Consider the following 16,126-nt stretch of genomic DNA (forward strand, 5'->3'; position numbering starts at 1 on the left):
ATTATTTCATATATATATAAAAAAATGAATTCATATTGTAAAAAACTGTGGGAAAAATGTGAAAAAATTCATAAGTAAATTAAAAAACGAATTTAATGAATTCAATGGATGAAATAAAGTCTATAATACATATAGAGGTGGACAAAGTATATATAATCTTCAACCAATGACTGTAAACTGTAATCAATAAAAGTGCAAAGTGGATATATACAGATGGTGGAAAAGTGCCAAAATCCTTTCACCAAAAAGCAAAAGACACCTTTGTGTGCAATGGCCGCTCACCTCCAGCACACAGAAAATGGGCAGCCAATAAGTAATGGGATGATCCACCTAGGGCTCCTTTATCATCCTTTAGGCCCCTTTCACACTTGGGAGTCCGTCGGCGGACTCCATTTTTCTCAGCGGGGGATCGATCCACCGATCCCCCGCTGAGCATGCAGATGGCAGCTCTATCTCTGCGCTGTGTGCGGAGACAGAGCTGTCAGGTCCCCGCTGTTCTCTATGGGGGAATCGGATGAGAACGAACCGCCTGTCCGTTCTCATCTGATCACATCCGATCCACTGGACGGATGGAAAATAGGGTTTCCATCCGTCCAGATTTGACAGATCGGATGTCAGATGCATGAGACATCCATTCAGATCCACCTGAAAAACGGATCTGAACGGTCCGCTAGTGTGAAAGGGGCCTTAGACTCTTTGAAGGTGCGTCAGTACGTGTGGCTCCATGGCAATAAAAAAGAAAGTGCCTCATACTGTAGTATGTTAAAATAATTTTATTTAGCATAAAAGTAATTCAAGGTATTGAACTCCCATTTAGTAAACTTTCAACAGGCAGATAACAGTGTCTCTCTCCGTGTGCTGGTTCCCTGGCTTCACTGCTTCCTGGTGTTGAGATCCAGAATGATCAGCTGGGGGTGACGTCACTGGCTCCTCCTACGTGTTTCGTCACAAGACCAGAGCCAGTTCCATGGCCACAGCATTCAATTTTCTTTTAGAACATCAGCATTGTAATTGCAATACAAAAAAAAGTTTATTTTTTTAAAATCCAATATAAGATTACTTGAAAAATCTCCTTTTGTGTTGTGCGTGCTGGTCATCTCTTTCCACAACTTCTGGATTCCGTGCATGCTTTGCAGTTTTTCCTCTGCTCATTCCTTTGGTTTACTGTCAATTTCCAGGGACTATATATCCCATGGTACCTTGCTGCCTGTAAGCATTGATTTCTGTACTGACTCTGCCTCCTGAAACACCTTCTCCCAGCACTGCTGTAGCTCAGAAGGCAGGCCCTGTAAAATCTGTGACACAACTGTGAACAACTGCGAATATTTATAGGCCATATTGAATATGTATAACTGCATTCAAGGAAGTGTATGTATAGAATTCTTAAGGTACATTTTCAGACTTTAGGATTGTTAGGATTAATAGGAGTAAGCTATAAATAAATAATTGAAATACAATGTGGAAAAGAATATACGATTTTACTTTTTGATAGAGACAATTTTTTTTTTTTACGTTTATTGGGTTCAAAATAAGAAATATACATACAGTCAATGTACCGAGTCACAATATGGCAGCAGTATAAAAACAACAAGAAAAAGGAAAACAAAGCCATCTTACAAGAAAAGATTAACATATTTGAGGCAGGAAGGTGTAATACCCGTTAAATGAGAGGAACACAAACCATCATGCAGTGCTGACTCCCACCCACACACCACTTGAGGCAGAAAACAGGGGGGACGGTGACAGTGAAATGAACAATCACCCAGGGGAGCAAGTTTCCGAAACATGAAGCCACCTGTCCCAGACCTTGTGATAGCTACCAAGAGAAACCCGACTGGTGTACTAACATCCGCCTTCCACATAGCCAAATCAGACCACGTAGGCTGGATCCAGGTATGGGCAATCAGTTTTCTAGCACAAAAGAGGGTTTCATGGAGGAAGTTAGTGGTATGCTTGTCAATATCCTCATCGGGAAATATGCCCAGAAGGCAGACCTTAGGATCCAACGATACAGGAGCGCCCATGCGGTCATGTAGGAAGCGGATGACCTGTGCCCAGAATCCCTGGATACGGGGGCAGTGCCACAACTGATGCCCAAACGTGCCCGGAGACAATAGACATTTGGGGCACGTGGGGTCTCTGGAGGGGGCAAATCTAGCTATTCTATCAAGGGAGAGGTATGCTCTGTGAAGTATGTACACCTGGGTTAGTCTATCAGACAGTTTGGATGAAACAAGCTTACAGGTTTCAAGGGCCTCTGTCCAGTCGTCATCGTCAAGGTCACCTGTATCTTCTGTCCAGCGAGGGCGAATGCTAAATGCCAGGGTCGTGACAGGTTTAGACGTCAGCATTTCGTACAGAAGGGATATAAGCTTACAGGAGTCAGAGCCAGTCAGGACGTCTAAAAGGTCAACCGTGGGCAAGTCCGGGTAGCGGCCCCCAAACTGAGCATGGAGGGCATGTCGAAGTTGATAGTAGCGGTAGTACATGGTAGGGGGAAGATCAAATTCAGTCCGCAACTGGGAAAAGGGTCTAATCGCTCCCTCCCGTAGTACATGAGAAAGATACAATACCCCTTTGGTCATCCACAGCCCAGAATCCGGTAATTGAAGCAGCTCAGGCAAATGTCAGGTTAAACCACAGGGGAGTCTTAGCGTGGAACACCGGGTCACCCGTTTTGGTAAGAGCCAAATCCCATTGCAAATATGTGTAGATAACTTAAAGGTAAGGTGTTACCATAATCCCGTAATAAATTGGAAGCAAAAAACCCCCTTCTTGGTGGGACTTTAGAGGTAACAGTAAAAAATCTCTTAAAGGAGAAAGTTTTGTATTTTTAGAACGTGCAATTTATTAGAAATTAAATATTAATAGTGGAAAAATCATCGTGTCACCAATTTTTTCATACATTCATAGACTTATTGACCGCCATAAGGTAATACAGTACAATCAATAGTGCATGTTATACAAATACTGTTGGAGGGGTGTTTGGCAGAATCCAACGCGTTTCAAAGGTTGTCAAATACAAAATTCTTCCTCAGGGAATCTGCATACACTCCTGAAAAGCATAATTCAGTATAAATTATAGGTCCTCAAAAAAGGACATACAAATCTTCATACTACAGTAATGTTTACATCAATTCAGATCAAAAAACAATATGCATCCGCGACCATCCTCCTACAGGATGTACATTGGGAATCTCCCGTTTCCCCTAAATGCCTAAACTCCCCAACATTGCCCCCACAGAGAAGAATCCCCCCTCCCTCCCTCCCCTCCCCTCCCCCCTCCTCCCCCCCCAAAGAGAAAGAAGGCCAAAAAAGCCCCTTGATGGAATGTCCAGTGTAATGGAGCCACATACCTGCAGGAAAAGCACCCCATTAATTCGCCCTCCGGGGGATACACTTAATCTCCCAGATCCGGAAGCTAGAGTCAGGTGTATTAAGTTATGGATATTTCTTTGGCCTGAAAACAGTGAGTATACAGTATCATGTGATTATTGTAGGAAAAGGGGTTAAGGTATTGAGTTGCTAATTAAATAGGTGAGTCAAAGAGGTTCACCTGTTATGATGATTTTCAATAATATAAAAGTAGTGAGGATTCAAAGAGGTTGTCCTCCAGTTTATACATCTCCCGGAGCTTATGTATTGTTAATCTGTTATGGGGAAGGTGGGACAATGAAAACATCTAAAAATAGGGTGGATATGGGAGATTGAATCTAAATTCCTCTTGCTTTAATATGTCTTACCTTGCCATCCAATCATAGAGCAAGGAATGTCATATATCGGTCTCGACCTGAATATTATCAAAAAAAACTTGATCGTATATCAGGGGTTAAAGATGATCTATGGCCATTCAGGGCATGGATCCTATGGCTCCACTATTGCCTAAAATACATATCAAGAGAAAAATGTATATATAGCACCCAAATGCTCTATTGAAAATGGTTAATTGTAAGAAAAATTTGATTTGTTAAATACAATTTAGCTCAATAAAAATGCCATTTTTGCCAGAGTTGCTGATATGCTTATTGCTTGTAGTGGATGGAAAGTTGCATCGATACACGCTCCCCCCTATGAATCAAGGATAAAAAGAAAAGAAAAGTCCTTCTATTAAAGACTTCAGTTGCTTCAGGCCAAGAGGCCAAATTTGTCCCCATAGTTTTTCCTAGTACTCACTGTTGTTGCAGGTCTTGGATATTTAAATGGACGAACCGTCCTGTCGTGGCTCGGAGAGATAACTCTCCTTGCTGACTCTCGGCGTCCCCTTATAGGGAGACCAATGACTTGTGATCCCGCGAGGACTCGCGGGATCCGTGTTTGCATCACTTCTGCCCACAACGTGACATCACTTCCGCCAATAGCGTGACATCATTTCCGCCTATGCTGATCGCGGGAAATCTCGCGAGGCTGGCGGCGATATCACTTCCGCCGTTCCATTTGGAGGAGCGTGAGTATGCTTCCGCCCAGGGTTCCCAGTGGACATACCGATACGGAGGGGCAGCACAATAATTGCAGGGCTGAATTGCGAATTCAAAAACAGAGACCTATGAAGAAATGGCTGAATCTTTTTCTCACTAATAAACCAAAGTTTATTAGTACCTGATGTACAAAGCCTGTGCAGAGAGCAGAGCTGTGGGAGGGGCCCAGCAGGCTCCACCCACTACAGGGTGCCTGCAGAAATCTACAGGAGGGGCAGATATAAGACCAGTCACCCTGCACAAGGAGAGAGCAGAGAAGCTTGTTGCCTAATATTTTTTAAACAAATGTCCTCATTTGGTGCCAAATTTTGGACAAAATTGGATATACAGAATGAATGCAGAATGATAATGTGCAAGGAGGTAGATTACATGACCGTCACCTTTTATTTTTGCAGTTCAATTGTTATTGGAAGTGATACTGAAACTGAAGATGAATTACCAGTGTTTAATGGCTCTCAGCTTGTTAACATAAGTAAGTATTTACTGTTAAGCAATTGTGGATTGGTAATCATTTTTGTTGTAATGTTTGTATATTGTGCATTTCTAACTTTTTTGACCATATTTGAACAGTTAGGTTTATCATACCCAGAAAGTCATTTTTACAGCAAAAGATTTTTTAAAGTAGGGAAAAAAAAAAAATGGTTTTTATTTTTTAGGAGAAGATGTTCATCACTTTAGGACACTAGGGATGGAGTAGATGGAGTTATGAGGGTGCACTGGGGGCATTCCCAACAAAGCTTTTTGCCAGTGTCCAAGCACCTGAAAGTAGCAACATAAAACCAATGAGGATTAGATCCCCAATCAAGTTTGCCCCTGTTGCCTGTGTCCCCTAAAAGTAGATTAATTTTTTGTGTCCTAGTGAAACTTGTCAATAAGGCGGGGGGGGGGGGGGGTGTGATGGGGATGGGGAATCCGAAATGTTAGTTGTCACCAGAACAAAATGTGACCATAAATCTTCTAGCGGGGACACCTATTCCAGGGACTATTGTCACTTTGTAGTGATTTCCTATCGTCAAGGCTTTTTTTTCAGTGGGAACGTGGGGGAACGCAGTTCCTGCACCTCCACCATTGACTGTGTTGCAGGGTCTATTGATGCTCACTGCTGGGGGATCTGTTCTAGCTGGAGAGGATCTATTTTTGCATGGGGGTCTATTGCTGCTGAGGGGGTCTTTTGTTGCTGGTGGGGGACCTATTGTTGGTGGTGGTGGATCTTAAATTGCTGGGGGGGGTCAGTTGTTGCTGGGAGAGATCTACTGTTGAGGGAGGAGTCTATTGCCAGAGAGTCTATTAATGCTGGCTGTGGGGATATCTGTTGTTGCTGCCGGGAGTTTAGTGTCACTGGGAGGGGGGGGGGTTTTGTGGCGGGTGGTCCATTGTTGTTAGGGGGATCCATTGTTGCTGGGGTGCTCTATTGTTACTGGCTGCAGTTTATCTATTTTACTGCTTTTCTTGTTATAATTACCGAATCCCTTACAGATTACTTAGCACCACAAAATTATACTTGGTTCTGTATTGTCTAAAAAGGGCAGTACTGGGAGGTGGGTAGTGGATGGAACCAATGAATGGTGCTCAGAGGTGGGTAGGGGTGACTCAGAATGGAGTTCCTGCACCTATTCTCTGAGAAAAAAGCCCTGCCTATCGCCTCTAGTTGTGTCTCTGTAACAGGAAGTGAAATCTCTACACCAGAACACCCAGGGCAAAAAAAAAAAACTGACTGGGAATTTAGCCCTTCCCAGCTCTATCTAAAAAAAAAAAAAAAAAAAAAAAAAAGTTTTGTCAATACATATACTGTACTTTAACTATTTGTTATACCTTAAACAGGATCTTCAGTTAAAATAAATAGAAATTAAAATAAGTCAGCAGCTTCAATTACTGTAGCTGCTTACTTTGTATAAACATGCACTTACCAGTCCAGGGATCCTCCTCCGGGCCGGTGTTCTGTCGAAAACTCCAACTTGCCGAGAACTCCAACCACTTCACTTCCAGTGACTGTACACAATGAAAAATTGGAGATTTCGACTACTTTGTGTTTTCACAGAACACCAGCAGCCTATACACTCCAGTACACGCTATGAGTGGACATTGTTAGTCCGCCCGCTAGTTGTCACTGCCTTGGAGGCAGCCATGTTGTTGGTTACTAGTGGGCGGACTAAAAATGTCCACTCATTATAGCACGTAGTGGAGTGCTGCTGCCTGTTCTTTGAAAACACCAAGTGGTCAAAATCTCCAATTATTCCTAGTTTCGAGTCACCAGAAGTGAGATGGTTGGAGTTTTCTGCAGAACACTGGTTCTTCACTGGTTTCAGCACCGACTTGGATGTTGGAGGCTTCACAGCTAGCTGCCCACTGCGTATGAATGAACTCTGACCCATTGTGAATGAAACCGCACATCACAGGTCCCAGGGGGCTTCTGTCTGGATTGCCTAGGCGATCTGAGTGGAAGTGGGCCCAGGTACCTGTCAGAAATAGGTATCCACTCCCTTAAAAAACTAAAAAAAAAAAACGGAAATTTTAGGAAGGTGGGAGGATTAGAAAAAGTAGAACTTCCATTTTCAGGTGAAGTTCTGCTTTAATAACTATATCACATGAGCAGTAGTGTTGCTGTTCATAGTGCCACTGATGAAGCAATGGAAAGCTGCTTCCTAACACATATGAACATGTAAAGTAGTCCATAAACAACAAGCAAAGCTGTGAAATGTTTTTCTTTTCGTACAGTGCGTTTTTTGTTGAACTGTTGGAATTACGATGTGGTTGGCAGCCATTCTAGGATATTATCAATTTAGTTAGAAGAGTAGAGGAAAGAAGTTGGGAAACTATAGGTCTGTGACAATGGTATTAAATGGACACGCTGCTTACAACATTTAGCTTTTGTTCCAAAAAAAAATGACTTTGTGACCATTGAAAGGCTTTAATTCATATTGTTTAATATATGGCCAAAGGTCATAAAAGTTATGCCTATCATAAATGCACAGGTGTCATATACAAATACAGGCTCCATCTATCGTCAAAGGCACTGCTGAGCGCTGTTAGCTGCCAGTCCTGATTTGTGCATTCGGCCATAGAGGGTAAGAAGACTAGTGTATTTTAGTGCCCGGAAGCCCCTAGTGCTGTGTACAGCTGCACATACACACAAATGGTGCAAGGCAGCTGTATACAGCTATGTGCCACTACTTACGTAAAATGGTGCATCTGCACAGATGTAAGGTCCCAAAGGTAATTAGTAAGGTTCAGTAATTAATCTGTACGCGTTCCCTACTTTACACAAGTAGTAGCACATAGCTGCTTACAGCCACCTTCAACCATTCAGGTCTATGGAGGGCTGTACACAACACCAGCGGCTCCCAGGCACCAAAATTCACCTATTAGTTTACGTTCTATGGGTGAATGCACCGATATGCAGAAACCCTTACTTAGCTTTCTGTTGTGATTTACCATTACCTCCTGCTTTCACAAGATGTATTTGTCTTAATTTTATTATAGAAGGAGAAGGAACTTCAAACAAAGATGATACGTCTGTTATGGATACGCCATCTAGATTATTGCAAGTATGTAAATTACTAATACTGATGTACGTTTTTTATAGTGTTCTTTCATAAAACCTATTGGACCAACACACATCGCTGTTTTTAATGCAAATCGCTACAATGTAATTCATTTTTTGCTGGTGGTCTGGTTAGTGTGTTGGGAAATGCATATTTTGTTTCTATTTCACATTTTTGCATTACAGTAACACAGCTCGGTGTATTGCAGTGCTTTTCTTTTTTGATAAGAGTGACCCCTGCGCTATCTATTGGAAAATATGAGAGCCAAATGATAGCTGGAACTACCGATAAGCCTTTCCAAAGCTGAAAGAATTGAAATTGAAAATAAAAATGTGGAGCTGCACTATGCAAATAAAATATAAGTGATAAACCTCCAATAGAAGTTGTGAACCTGAAACAGAATGTTGAAAAAAATGTGTGCAATTGTGAAAACAATATGTGACAATAAATAGATGATTTACAATGAAATTGTAGAGGCACCAAAATACAAGAAAGTGCAATCAAATATCTAATAAATATGTAAACAATAGAAATATATTGGTGAATGAAAACTATAGCAATATAGAAGTGAATGGGTGACTCAATAATGAAGTGAATCAATAATTAAATAAAGTCCTTTCATCATGAATCCAGAGGATGAATCAAAGGTGATGGATCCGAAGTATGCAATGTAATGAATGGATCCTGGGCCAGTGACAGGGAAACACCAAATGATGTTGAGAGGTTGAATTAGATAAGTCCCAACACCAAGTGTTAAGCAGAGAGGGAGTGACTCCTCTGGGTGCTCTACACCAGTGTTTCTCAACAATTTTTTAGTCAAGCCCCTTTTAATTTATGGACAGCCTTGAGGCACCCTTTTAAAATTATGGACAGTCTCAAGGCACCCCATTCTAAAATATAAAAAACTATTCTAATACTTTTACACAATGCAGCAGCCACACACGTAGGACAGTATGCAACAGGGTGCAGCACCAATAAAAATTAAAATAAAATTAGGAAGCTCAGTCCAATACCCATGAATGCCCATGGATAGAAGAGGCAATCCCCATACCAAATGCCATAAATCTTGAGAGCACACGTCACCACATGTCAGGAGAAAAACCTGCTTACCAGAAGGTGATGACCCTCAAATAATAGAGTGGTCAAAACGAGTGTGTGCAAAGCCCATGAATTCTATCTGCAATAAGACCGGATTGACAAAGCCAGCAATCGGTTCTCCTCTTCTCCAACACCAGGCAGATCATAGGACGCCCAACACGTAGGACACCCAACGTTAGAGGTGATTTATCCTTCCAGAGCAAATACCCTTTTGCACAATGGTACCGACTAGTATTCTAGCATTTCTCTTCTTTCTTAGTTTCTCTCCATCACTCAGCTAATGTGACACCAGTTCTTATGGAGTGGATCAGGAGAGGGACAAACAAGGATGCTGTTCAGGTGACTAACATCCTCCTTATCAACTGATGATGTTATTGGTTGTTAGGATACAACCAACTAAAATGTTGTAATGGTGTACAATAAAAACCTGTGGCTTTGTGTAACTAGAAGGCAGGCTTGATCCACTTGCTGGCTTGTATATAATTTTTGGGCAATTTTTAGGCAATTTGCCAAGGCAACCCTGAAGAAACCTCAAGGCACCTTAGGGTGCCTGGGCACCCTGGTTGAAAAAGGCTGCTCTACACCCTTACTTTACTGCTTTAAGGCTACAGCATAAGACAGATCCACTGGCAGTATTATGATGCTCCCTTGTTGGAATGGGGGGAGGTCCTTTATGTAGCCAAGCTTCTTTATATGGATTGGTACTGATTAGGGTTGAGCGGACACCTAGATGTCCGTGTTCGACGGGTTCGGCCGAACTTTAAAAAAAAGTCCGGGTCCGTGTCCCGGACTTTTACCGAACTTTTCCCGGACACCGAACCCCATTGAAGTCAATGGGGACCCGAACTTTAAGGCACTAAAATGGCTCTAAAACACCAAAGGAAAGGGCTAGAGTGCTGCAAATGGCAGCAAAACGTAATTAAGAGCATGGCAAGTGCTCTGCAAACAAATGTGGATAGGGAAATAACTTAAAACAACAAAAAAAAACAGAAAAATAAAACAATGTTCTTCTTCATCTCTGAAGGACGAGGCCCATATGGAGTAGGAGGGAGGTTGAGGTGGTGGTGGATGTGGCGGTGACATAGGCGTGCGCACAGGGTGTGCTGGGTGTGCCTGGGCACACCCTAATCACCTAGGGCACATAGCATTGCCAGTGAGGAGATGGGAAAGATCTCCCTGGGACCTGCTCTGCTCTATTTCTCCTTGCCTACAGGTACATGGCCCCGATACATTACTCTCCCTGCTGGCAAACACATGCATGTGTATTTCAACTTTGGGGTGCACACCTTAATGCAATAGGCTGCGCACACCTATGGGCGGTGTAGGTGGAAGCGGCGGTGGAGGAGGACCAGGGCCGGATTAACAGCATCATGGGCTTGGTGCTGAGGATTTTGAAGGGCCTTAGGGCCGTGCCTTGCCATGCACCCAGAGGAGGAAGGGTGCAGCCATGCATGCCTAATTCAACATGGGATGCTGTCTCTGAAGCCCATAAACACATCCATGCATCGCCAACTGTCCCTCCTTGTCCGGCCTTCACGCTGTGTGGGGAGGTTCTGAGGGTGCTGCCTGGGGAAGCGAGCATAGAAGCCAGACTTCTGTGTTTACAAGTGACAGAAGAGCGGTAACAGTGAATATGGCCAACCCGGGGCCTATATAAAAGGTAGGGGCCTGGAGCTGCAGCTCCAATAGACCCTACATTAATCTGGCCCTGAGGAGGAGGACGAGGTAGCCAACACTGCTTCTTTTCACAAATTTTAAATGAGGGTACACCCCAAAAGAGTGAGAAAGAGCAAAAATGGAACAATGGGTGGGTAAGGTCGGTATCCATTGCTATTCTGCATAAGGTACGGAAAAGTCCCGTGGGATCCATGCCTGGTTCATTTTAATGAACGTGAGCTTGTCCACATTGTCTCTGGACAGGCGGCTGCGCTTGTCTGTTATAACGCCCCCAGCCGTGCTAAATACCCGTTCAGATAATACACTGGCTGCAGGGCACGCCAGCACCTCCAAGGCGTAAAGGGCAAGCTCAGGCCATGTGCCCAATTTGGAGACCCAGAAGTTGAAGGGGGCAGACCCGTCATTCACTACATGTAGGCGTGTGCACACATACTGCTCCACCATGTTGGTAAAATGCTGCCTCCTGCTAAGACGTTCCATCTGAGCTGCTGGTGCTGCTGTTTGTTGTGGCGTGCTGACAAAGCTTTTCCACATTTCGGCCATGCTAACCCTGCCTTCTGAGGTGCTGGCGGTGCCCTGGTTGCGTTGGCGACCTCCTCCTCCTCCTCCTCTGCCTTGTGCTTCCACTGTGGCCCCGCTGTCAGATGGGAATGCCAGCAGCATGGCGTCTACCAGCGTGCGCTTGTACTCGCGCATCTTGCGATCGCGCTCCAGTGAGTGAATTAAGGACGGTACGTTGTCCTTGTAACGGGGATCCAGCAGCGTGGCCACCCAGTAATCAGCACAAGTTAGAATGTGGGCAACTCGGCGGTCGTTGTGGAGACACTGCAGCATGTAATCGCTCATGTGTGCCAGGCTGCCCAGAGGCAACGAAAGGCTGTCCTCTGTGGGAGGTGTATGGTCCGTGTCCTCTGTATCCCCCCAGCCACGCACCAGTGATGGCCATGAGCTGGCCTGGGTGCCACCCTGCTGTGAACATGGTTCCATCTCCTCCTCCAGCTCCTCCTCCTCCTCATCCTCCTCATCCTCCAGAACTGTGCCCCTGCTGGACAATTGCGTCCCTGGCGTTTGCGTGTGCAGGAACCCACCCTCGGAGCCCCTTGCGAATGACTGCCCTGAAAGCCTTGGAAATGTTACCTCTTCATCCTCCTCCTCCTCCTCATCCTGTGCCACATCCTCTTCCATCATCGCCCGAATTGTTTTTTCAAGGAGGCATAGAAGTGGGATAGTTAAGCTGAGAACGGCGTCATTGCCACTGGCCATGTTGGTGGAGTACTCAAAACAGCGCAACAAGGCACACAGGTCTCGCATGGAGGCCCAGTTATTGGTGGTGAAGTGGTGCTGTTCCGCAGAGCGACTCACGCGTGCGTGCTGCAGCTGAAACTCCACTATGGCCTGCTGCTGCTCGCACAGTCTTTCCAGCATGTGCAAGGTGGAGTTCCACCTTGTGGGCACGTCACATATGAGGCGGTGAGCGGGAAGGCCGAAGTTACGCTGCAGCGCTGCCAGGCGAGCAGCAGCAGGGTGAGAACGCCGAAAGTGCGCACAAACGGCCCGCACTTTCTGCAGCAGCTCTGACATATCGGGGTAGTTTTTAAGGAACCTCTGCACCACCAAATTCAGCACATGCGCCAGGCAAGGGATGTGCGTCAAACCGGCTAGGCCCAGAGCTGCTATGAGATTTCGCCCGTTATCGCACACCACCAGGCCGGGCTTGAGGCTCGCTGGCAGCAACCACTCATTTGTCTGCTGTTCCATGCTCCTCCACAACTCCTGCGCGGTGTGTGGTTTGTCCCCCAAACAGGCAAGTTGTAAAACTGCCTGCTGTCGTTTACCCCTGGCCGTGCTGAAGTTGGTGGTGAAGGTGTTACGCTGTCCGGATGAGGAGGCGGTAGAGGATGAGGAAGCGGAGTAGGAGGAGTTAGGAACAGGAGGCAAACTGAAGCGCCCTGCAATCCTCGGTGGTGGAAGGACATGCGCCAAATTGCTATCCGCCTCGGGCCCATCCGCCACTGCATTTACCCAGTGTGCCGTTAGGGAGATATAACGCCCCTGACCGTGCTTACTGGTCCACGTATCCGTAGTTAGGTGGACCTTGGCACAGATGGCGTTGCGCAGTGCACACCTGATTTTTTCCCCCACTTGGTTGTGCAGGGAAGGGATGGCTTGCCTGGAAAAGTAGTGGCGGCTGGGCACGACGTACTGTGGGACAGCCACCGACATAAGGTTTTTAAAACTGTGCGTCTCCACCAGACGGAATGACAGCATTTCAAAGGCCAATAATTTTGAAATGCTGGCATTCAGGGCCAGGGATCGCGGGTGGGTAGGGGGGTACTTCCTCTTCCTCTCAAGTGTTTGGGAGATGGAAAGCTGAACGCTTCCACGGGACATTGTGGAGATGGTTGTTGGTGACCCAGGTGGTGGTGTTGCTGACAGATCGTCTGTTTGCGGGGTGGCAGGTGCCGGTATCACTACAGATGTGGCTGGAGCGGCCGAGACTGCAGCAGAAGAGGAAGCAGGATGAGCCAGAGACGTTTCTTGGTTTTGAAGGTGTGTACTCCACTGCAGCTCGTGCTTTGCACTTAGATGCCTGATCATGCAGGTTGTGCTCAGGTTGAGAAGGTTCATGCCTCGCTTCAAGCTCTGATTGCACAGGGTGCAAACCACTCGTGTCCTGTCATCAGCACATTTTCTAAAGAACTTCCACGCTAGAGAACTCCTTTGAGCTGACTTTGGTGCGCTCGTTCCCTTGCTGCGTTGGGCAGTAGCGGGCGTAGTGTCTAGGGCACGGCCGCTCCGCTTCTGCACCCTGCTCCCTCTTCTGCTGTGCTGGTGGCTCTGTGCGACCACCGCCTCTTCCTCCAAACTACTCAGTTCACCTGCATGACGTTCATTCCATGTGGGGTCGAGGACCTCATCGTCCTCCACATCATCTTCCACCCAGTCTTCACCCCTGCCCTCCTTGTCGGTCTCCACAATGCTGAACGCCGCAGCAGTTGGCACCTGCGTTTCGTCATCATCGGAGACGTGCTGCGATGATCCTTGCATGTACTCATCTTGAGGAATAAGTGGTTGGGCATCGCTGCACTCAATCTCTTCCACTTCTGGGGCAGGGCTAGGTGGATGGCCCTGGGAAACCCTGCTGACAGAGTCCTCAAAAAGAATAAGAGACTGCTGTATGGCTTGGGGCTCAGACTGCTGGCCTGATTTGCAAGGGGGTGAGGTGAAAGACGGTTGGACATTGGCTGCAGGTGCCAACTCTGACCTTTCTGCAGTAGACTGGGTGGGAGACAATGTGAAGGAACTGGAGGCACTGTCAGCAGCAAACCAATCTACTATCGCCTCAACTTGTTCTGGCCTCATCACTTCTAGGGGCGTTTGATGCCCTACCAAATACTGATGCAGGTTCTGTCGCCTACTCACACTTGAGGAAGGTGTTTCACTTGTGCGTGTAGCTGGCACAGATCGACCATGTCCTCTCCTTGCAACAGGAGCTCTACCAGCAGCACCACGACCCAGGCCACGGCCCTTATTTGACGGTCTCCTCATATTTCTGTAATTTAAGATCTTGCCCTAGAAAGGTTTTTATTGAATAGCGGAATAGAAAATATGATCCAAAAAAAGTGTATGTATATCACACGTACACAACCACACTAGGCCCCAATTACTATTGTTTGTACCCCTAAAAGGCTAGATGAGGAGTAGGGGGAGTATGGAACAGGCAGCACCCTCAAACCTTCAGAAGTATGAGATGAACCCCAACAACTTGGAAAGGTGGATCTCTCTCACACGTACCGACACAGACTATCCCGCAATTCAATTGATCCTCAAAGGTTTTTATTGAATAGCGGAATAGGAAATATGATCAAAAAAAGTGTATGTATCTCGCACGTACACAACCACACTAGGCCCCAATTACTATTGTTTGTACCCCTAAAAGGCTAGATGAGGAGTAGGGGGGGTATGGAACAGGCAGCACCCTCAAACCTTCAGAAGTATGAGATGAACCCCAACAACTTGGAAAGGTGGATCTCTCTCACACGTACCGACACAGACTATCCCGCAATTCAATTGATCCCCAAAGGTTTTTATTGAATAGCGGAATAGGAAATATGATCAAAAAAAGTGTATGTATCTCACACGTACAGAAACACACTAGGCCCCAATTACTATTGTTTGTACACCTAAAAGGATGGATGAGGAGGAGGAGGAGTATGGAACAGGCAGCACCCTCAAAGCTTCAGAAGTATGAGATGAACCCCAAAAACTTGGAAAGGTGGATCTCACACGTACCGACACAGACTATCCCGCAATTTAATTGATCCCCAAAGGTTTTTATTGAATAGCGGAATAGGAAATATGATCAAAAAATGTGTATGTATCTCACACGTACAGAAGCACACTAGGCCCCAATTACTATTGTTTGTACACCTAAAAGGATGGATGAGGAGGAGGAGGAGTATGGAACAGGCAGCACCCTCAAAGCTTCAGAAGTATGAGATGAACCCCAAAAACTTGGAAAGGTGGATCTCACACGTACCGACACAGACTATCCCGCAATTTAATTGATCCCCAAAGGTTTTTATTGAATAGCGGAATAGGAAATATGATCAAAAAAAGTGTATGTATCTCGCACGTACAGAAACACACTAGGCCCCAATTACTATTGTTTGTACACCTAAAAGGATGGATGAGGAGGAGGAGGAGTATGGAACAGGCAGCACCCTCAAAGCTTCAGAAGTATGAGATGAACCCCAAAAACTTGGAAAGGTGGATCTCACACGTACCGACACAGACTATTCCGCAATTTAATTGATCCCCAAAGGTTTTTATTGAATAGCGGAATAGGAAATATGATCAAAAAATGTGTATGTATCTCACACGTACAGAAGCACACTAGGCCCCAATTACTATTGTTTGTACACCTAAAAGGATGGATGAGGAGGAGGAGGAGTATGGAACAGGCAGCACCCTCAAAGCTTCAGAAGTATGAGATGAACCCCAAAAACTTGGAAAGGTGGATCTCACACGTACCGACACAGACTATCCCGCAATTTAATTGATCCCCAAAGGTTTTTATTGAATAGCGGAATAGGAAATATGATCAAAAAAAGTGTATGTATCTCGCACGTACAGAAACACACTAGGCCCCAATTACTATTGTTTGTACACCTAAAAGGATGGATGAGGAGGAGGAGGAGTATGGAACAGGCAGCACCCTCAAAGCTTCAGAAGTATGAGATGAACCCCAAAAACTTGGAAAGGTGGATCTCACACGTACCGACACAGACTATTCCGCAATTTAATTGATCCCCAAAGGTTTTTATTGAATAG

General features: G+C 45.5%; 1 protein-coding gene across 1 annotated transcript in view; it reads left to right on the forward strand.

The window, feature by feature from the left end:
* The window catches only part of LOC309548229 (uncharacterized protein), a 287,045-nt gene that overhangs the window by 123,746 nt on the left and 147,173 nt on the right, over positions 1–16,126 (forward strand). Inside the window, exons 9-10 of the mRNA XM_082248181.1 lie at positions 4,871–4,947; positions 7,956–8,020. Coding sequence (XP_082104307.1) covers positions 4,871–4,947; positions 7,956–8,020 — 142 coding nt within the window. The remainder of the gene's footprint in view (positions 1–4,870; positions 4,948–7,955; positions 8,021–16,126) is intronic.

Source organism: Pelophylax lessonae (genome assembly GCF_965119305.1).
Source record: "Pelophylax lessonae genome assembly, chromosome: 2".
Taxonomy (NCBI): Eukaryota; Metazoa; Chordata; class Amphibia; order Anura; family Ranidae; genus Pelophylax; species Pelophylax lessonae.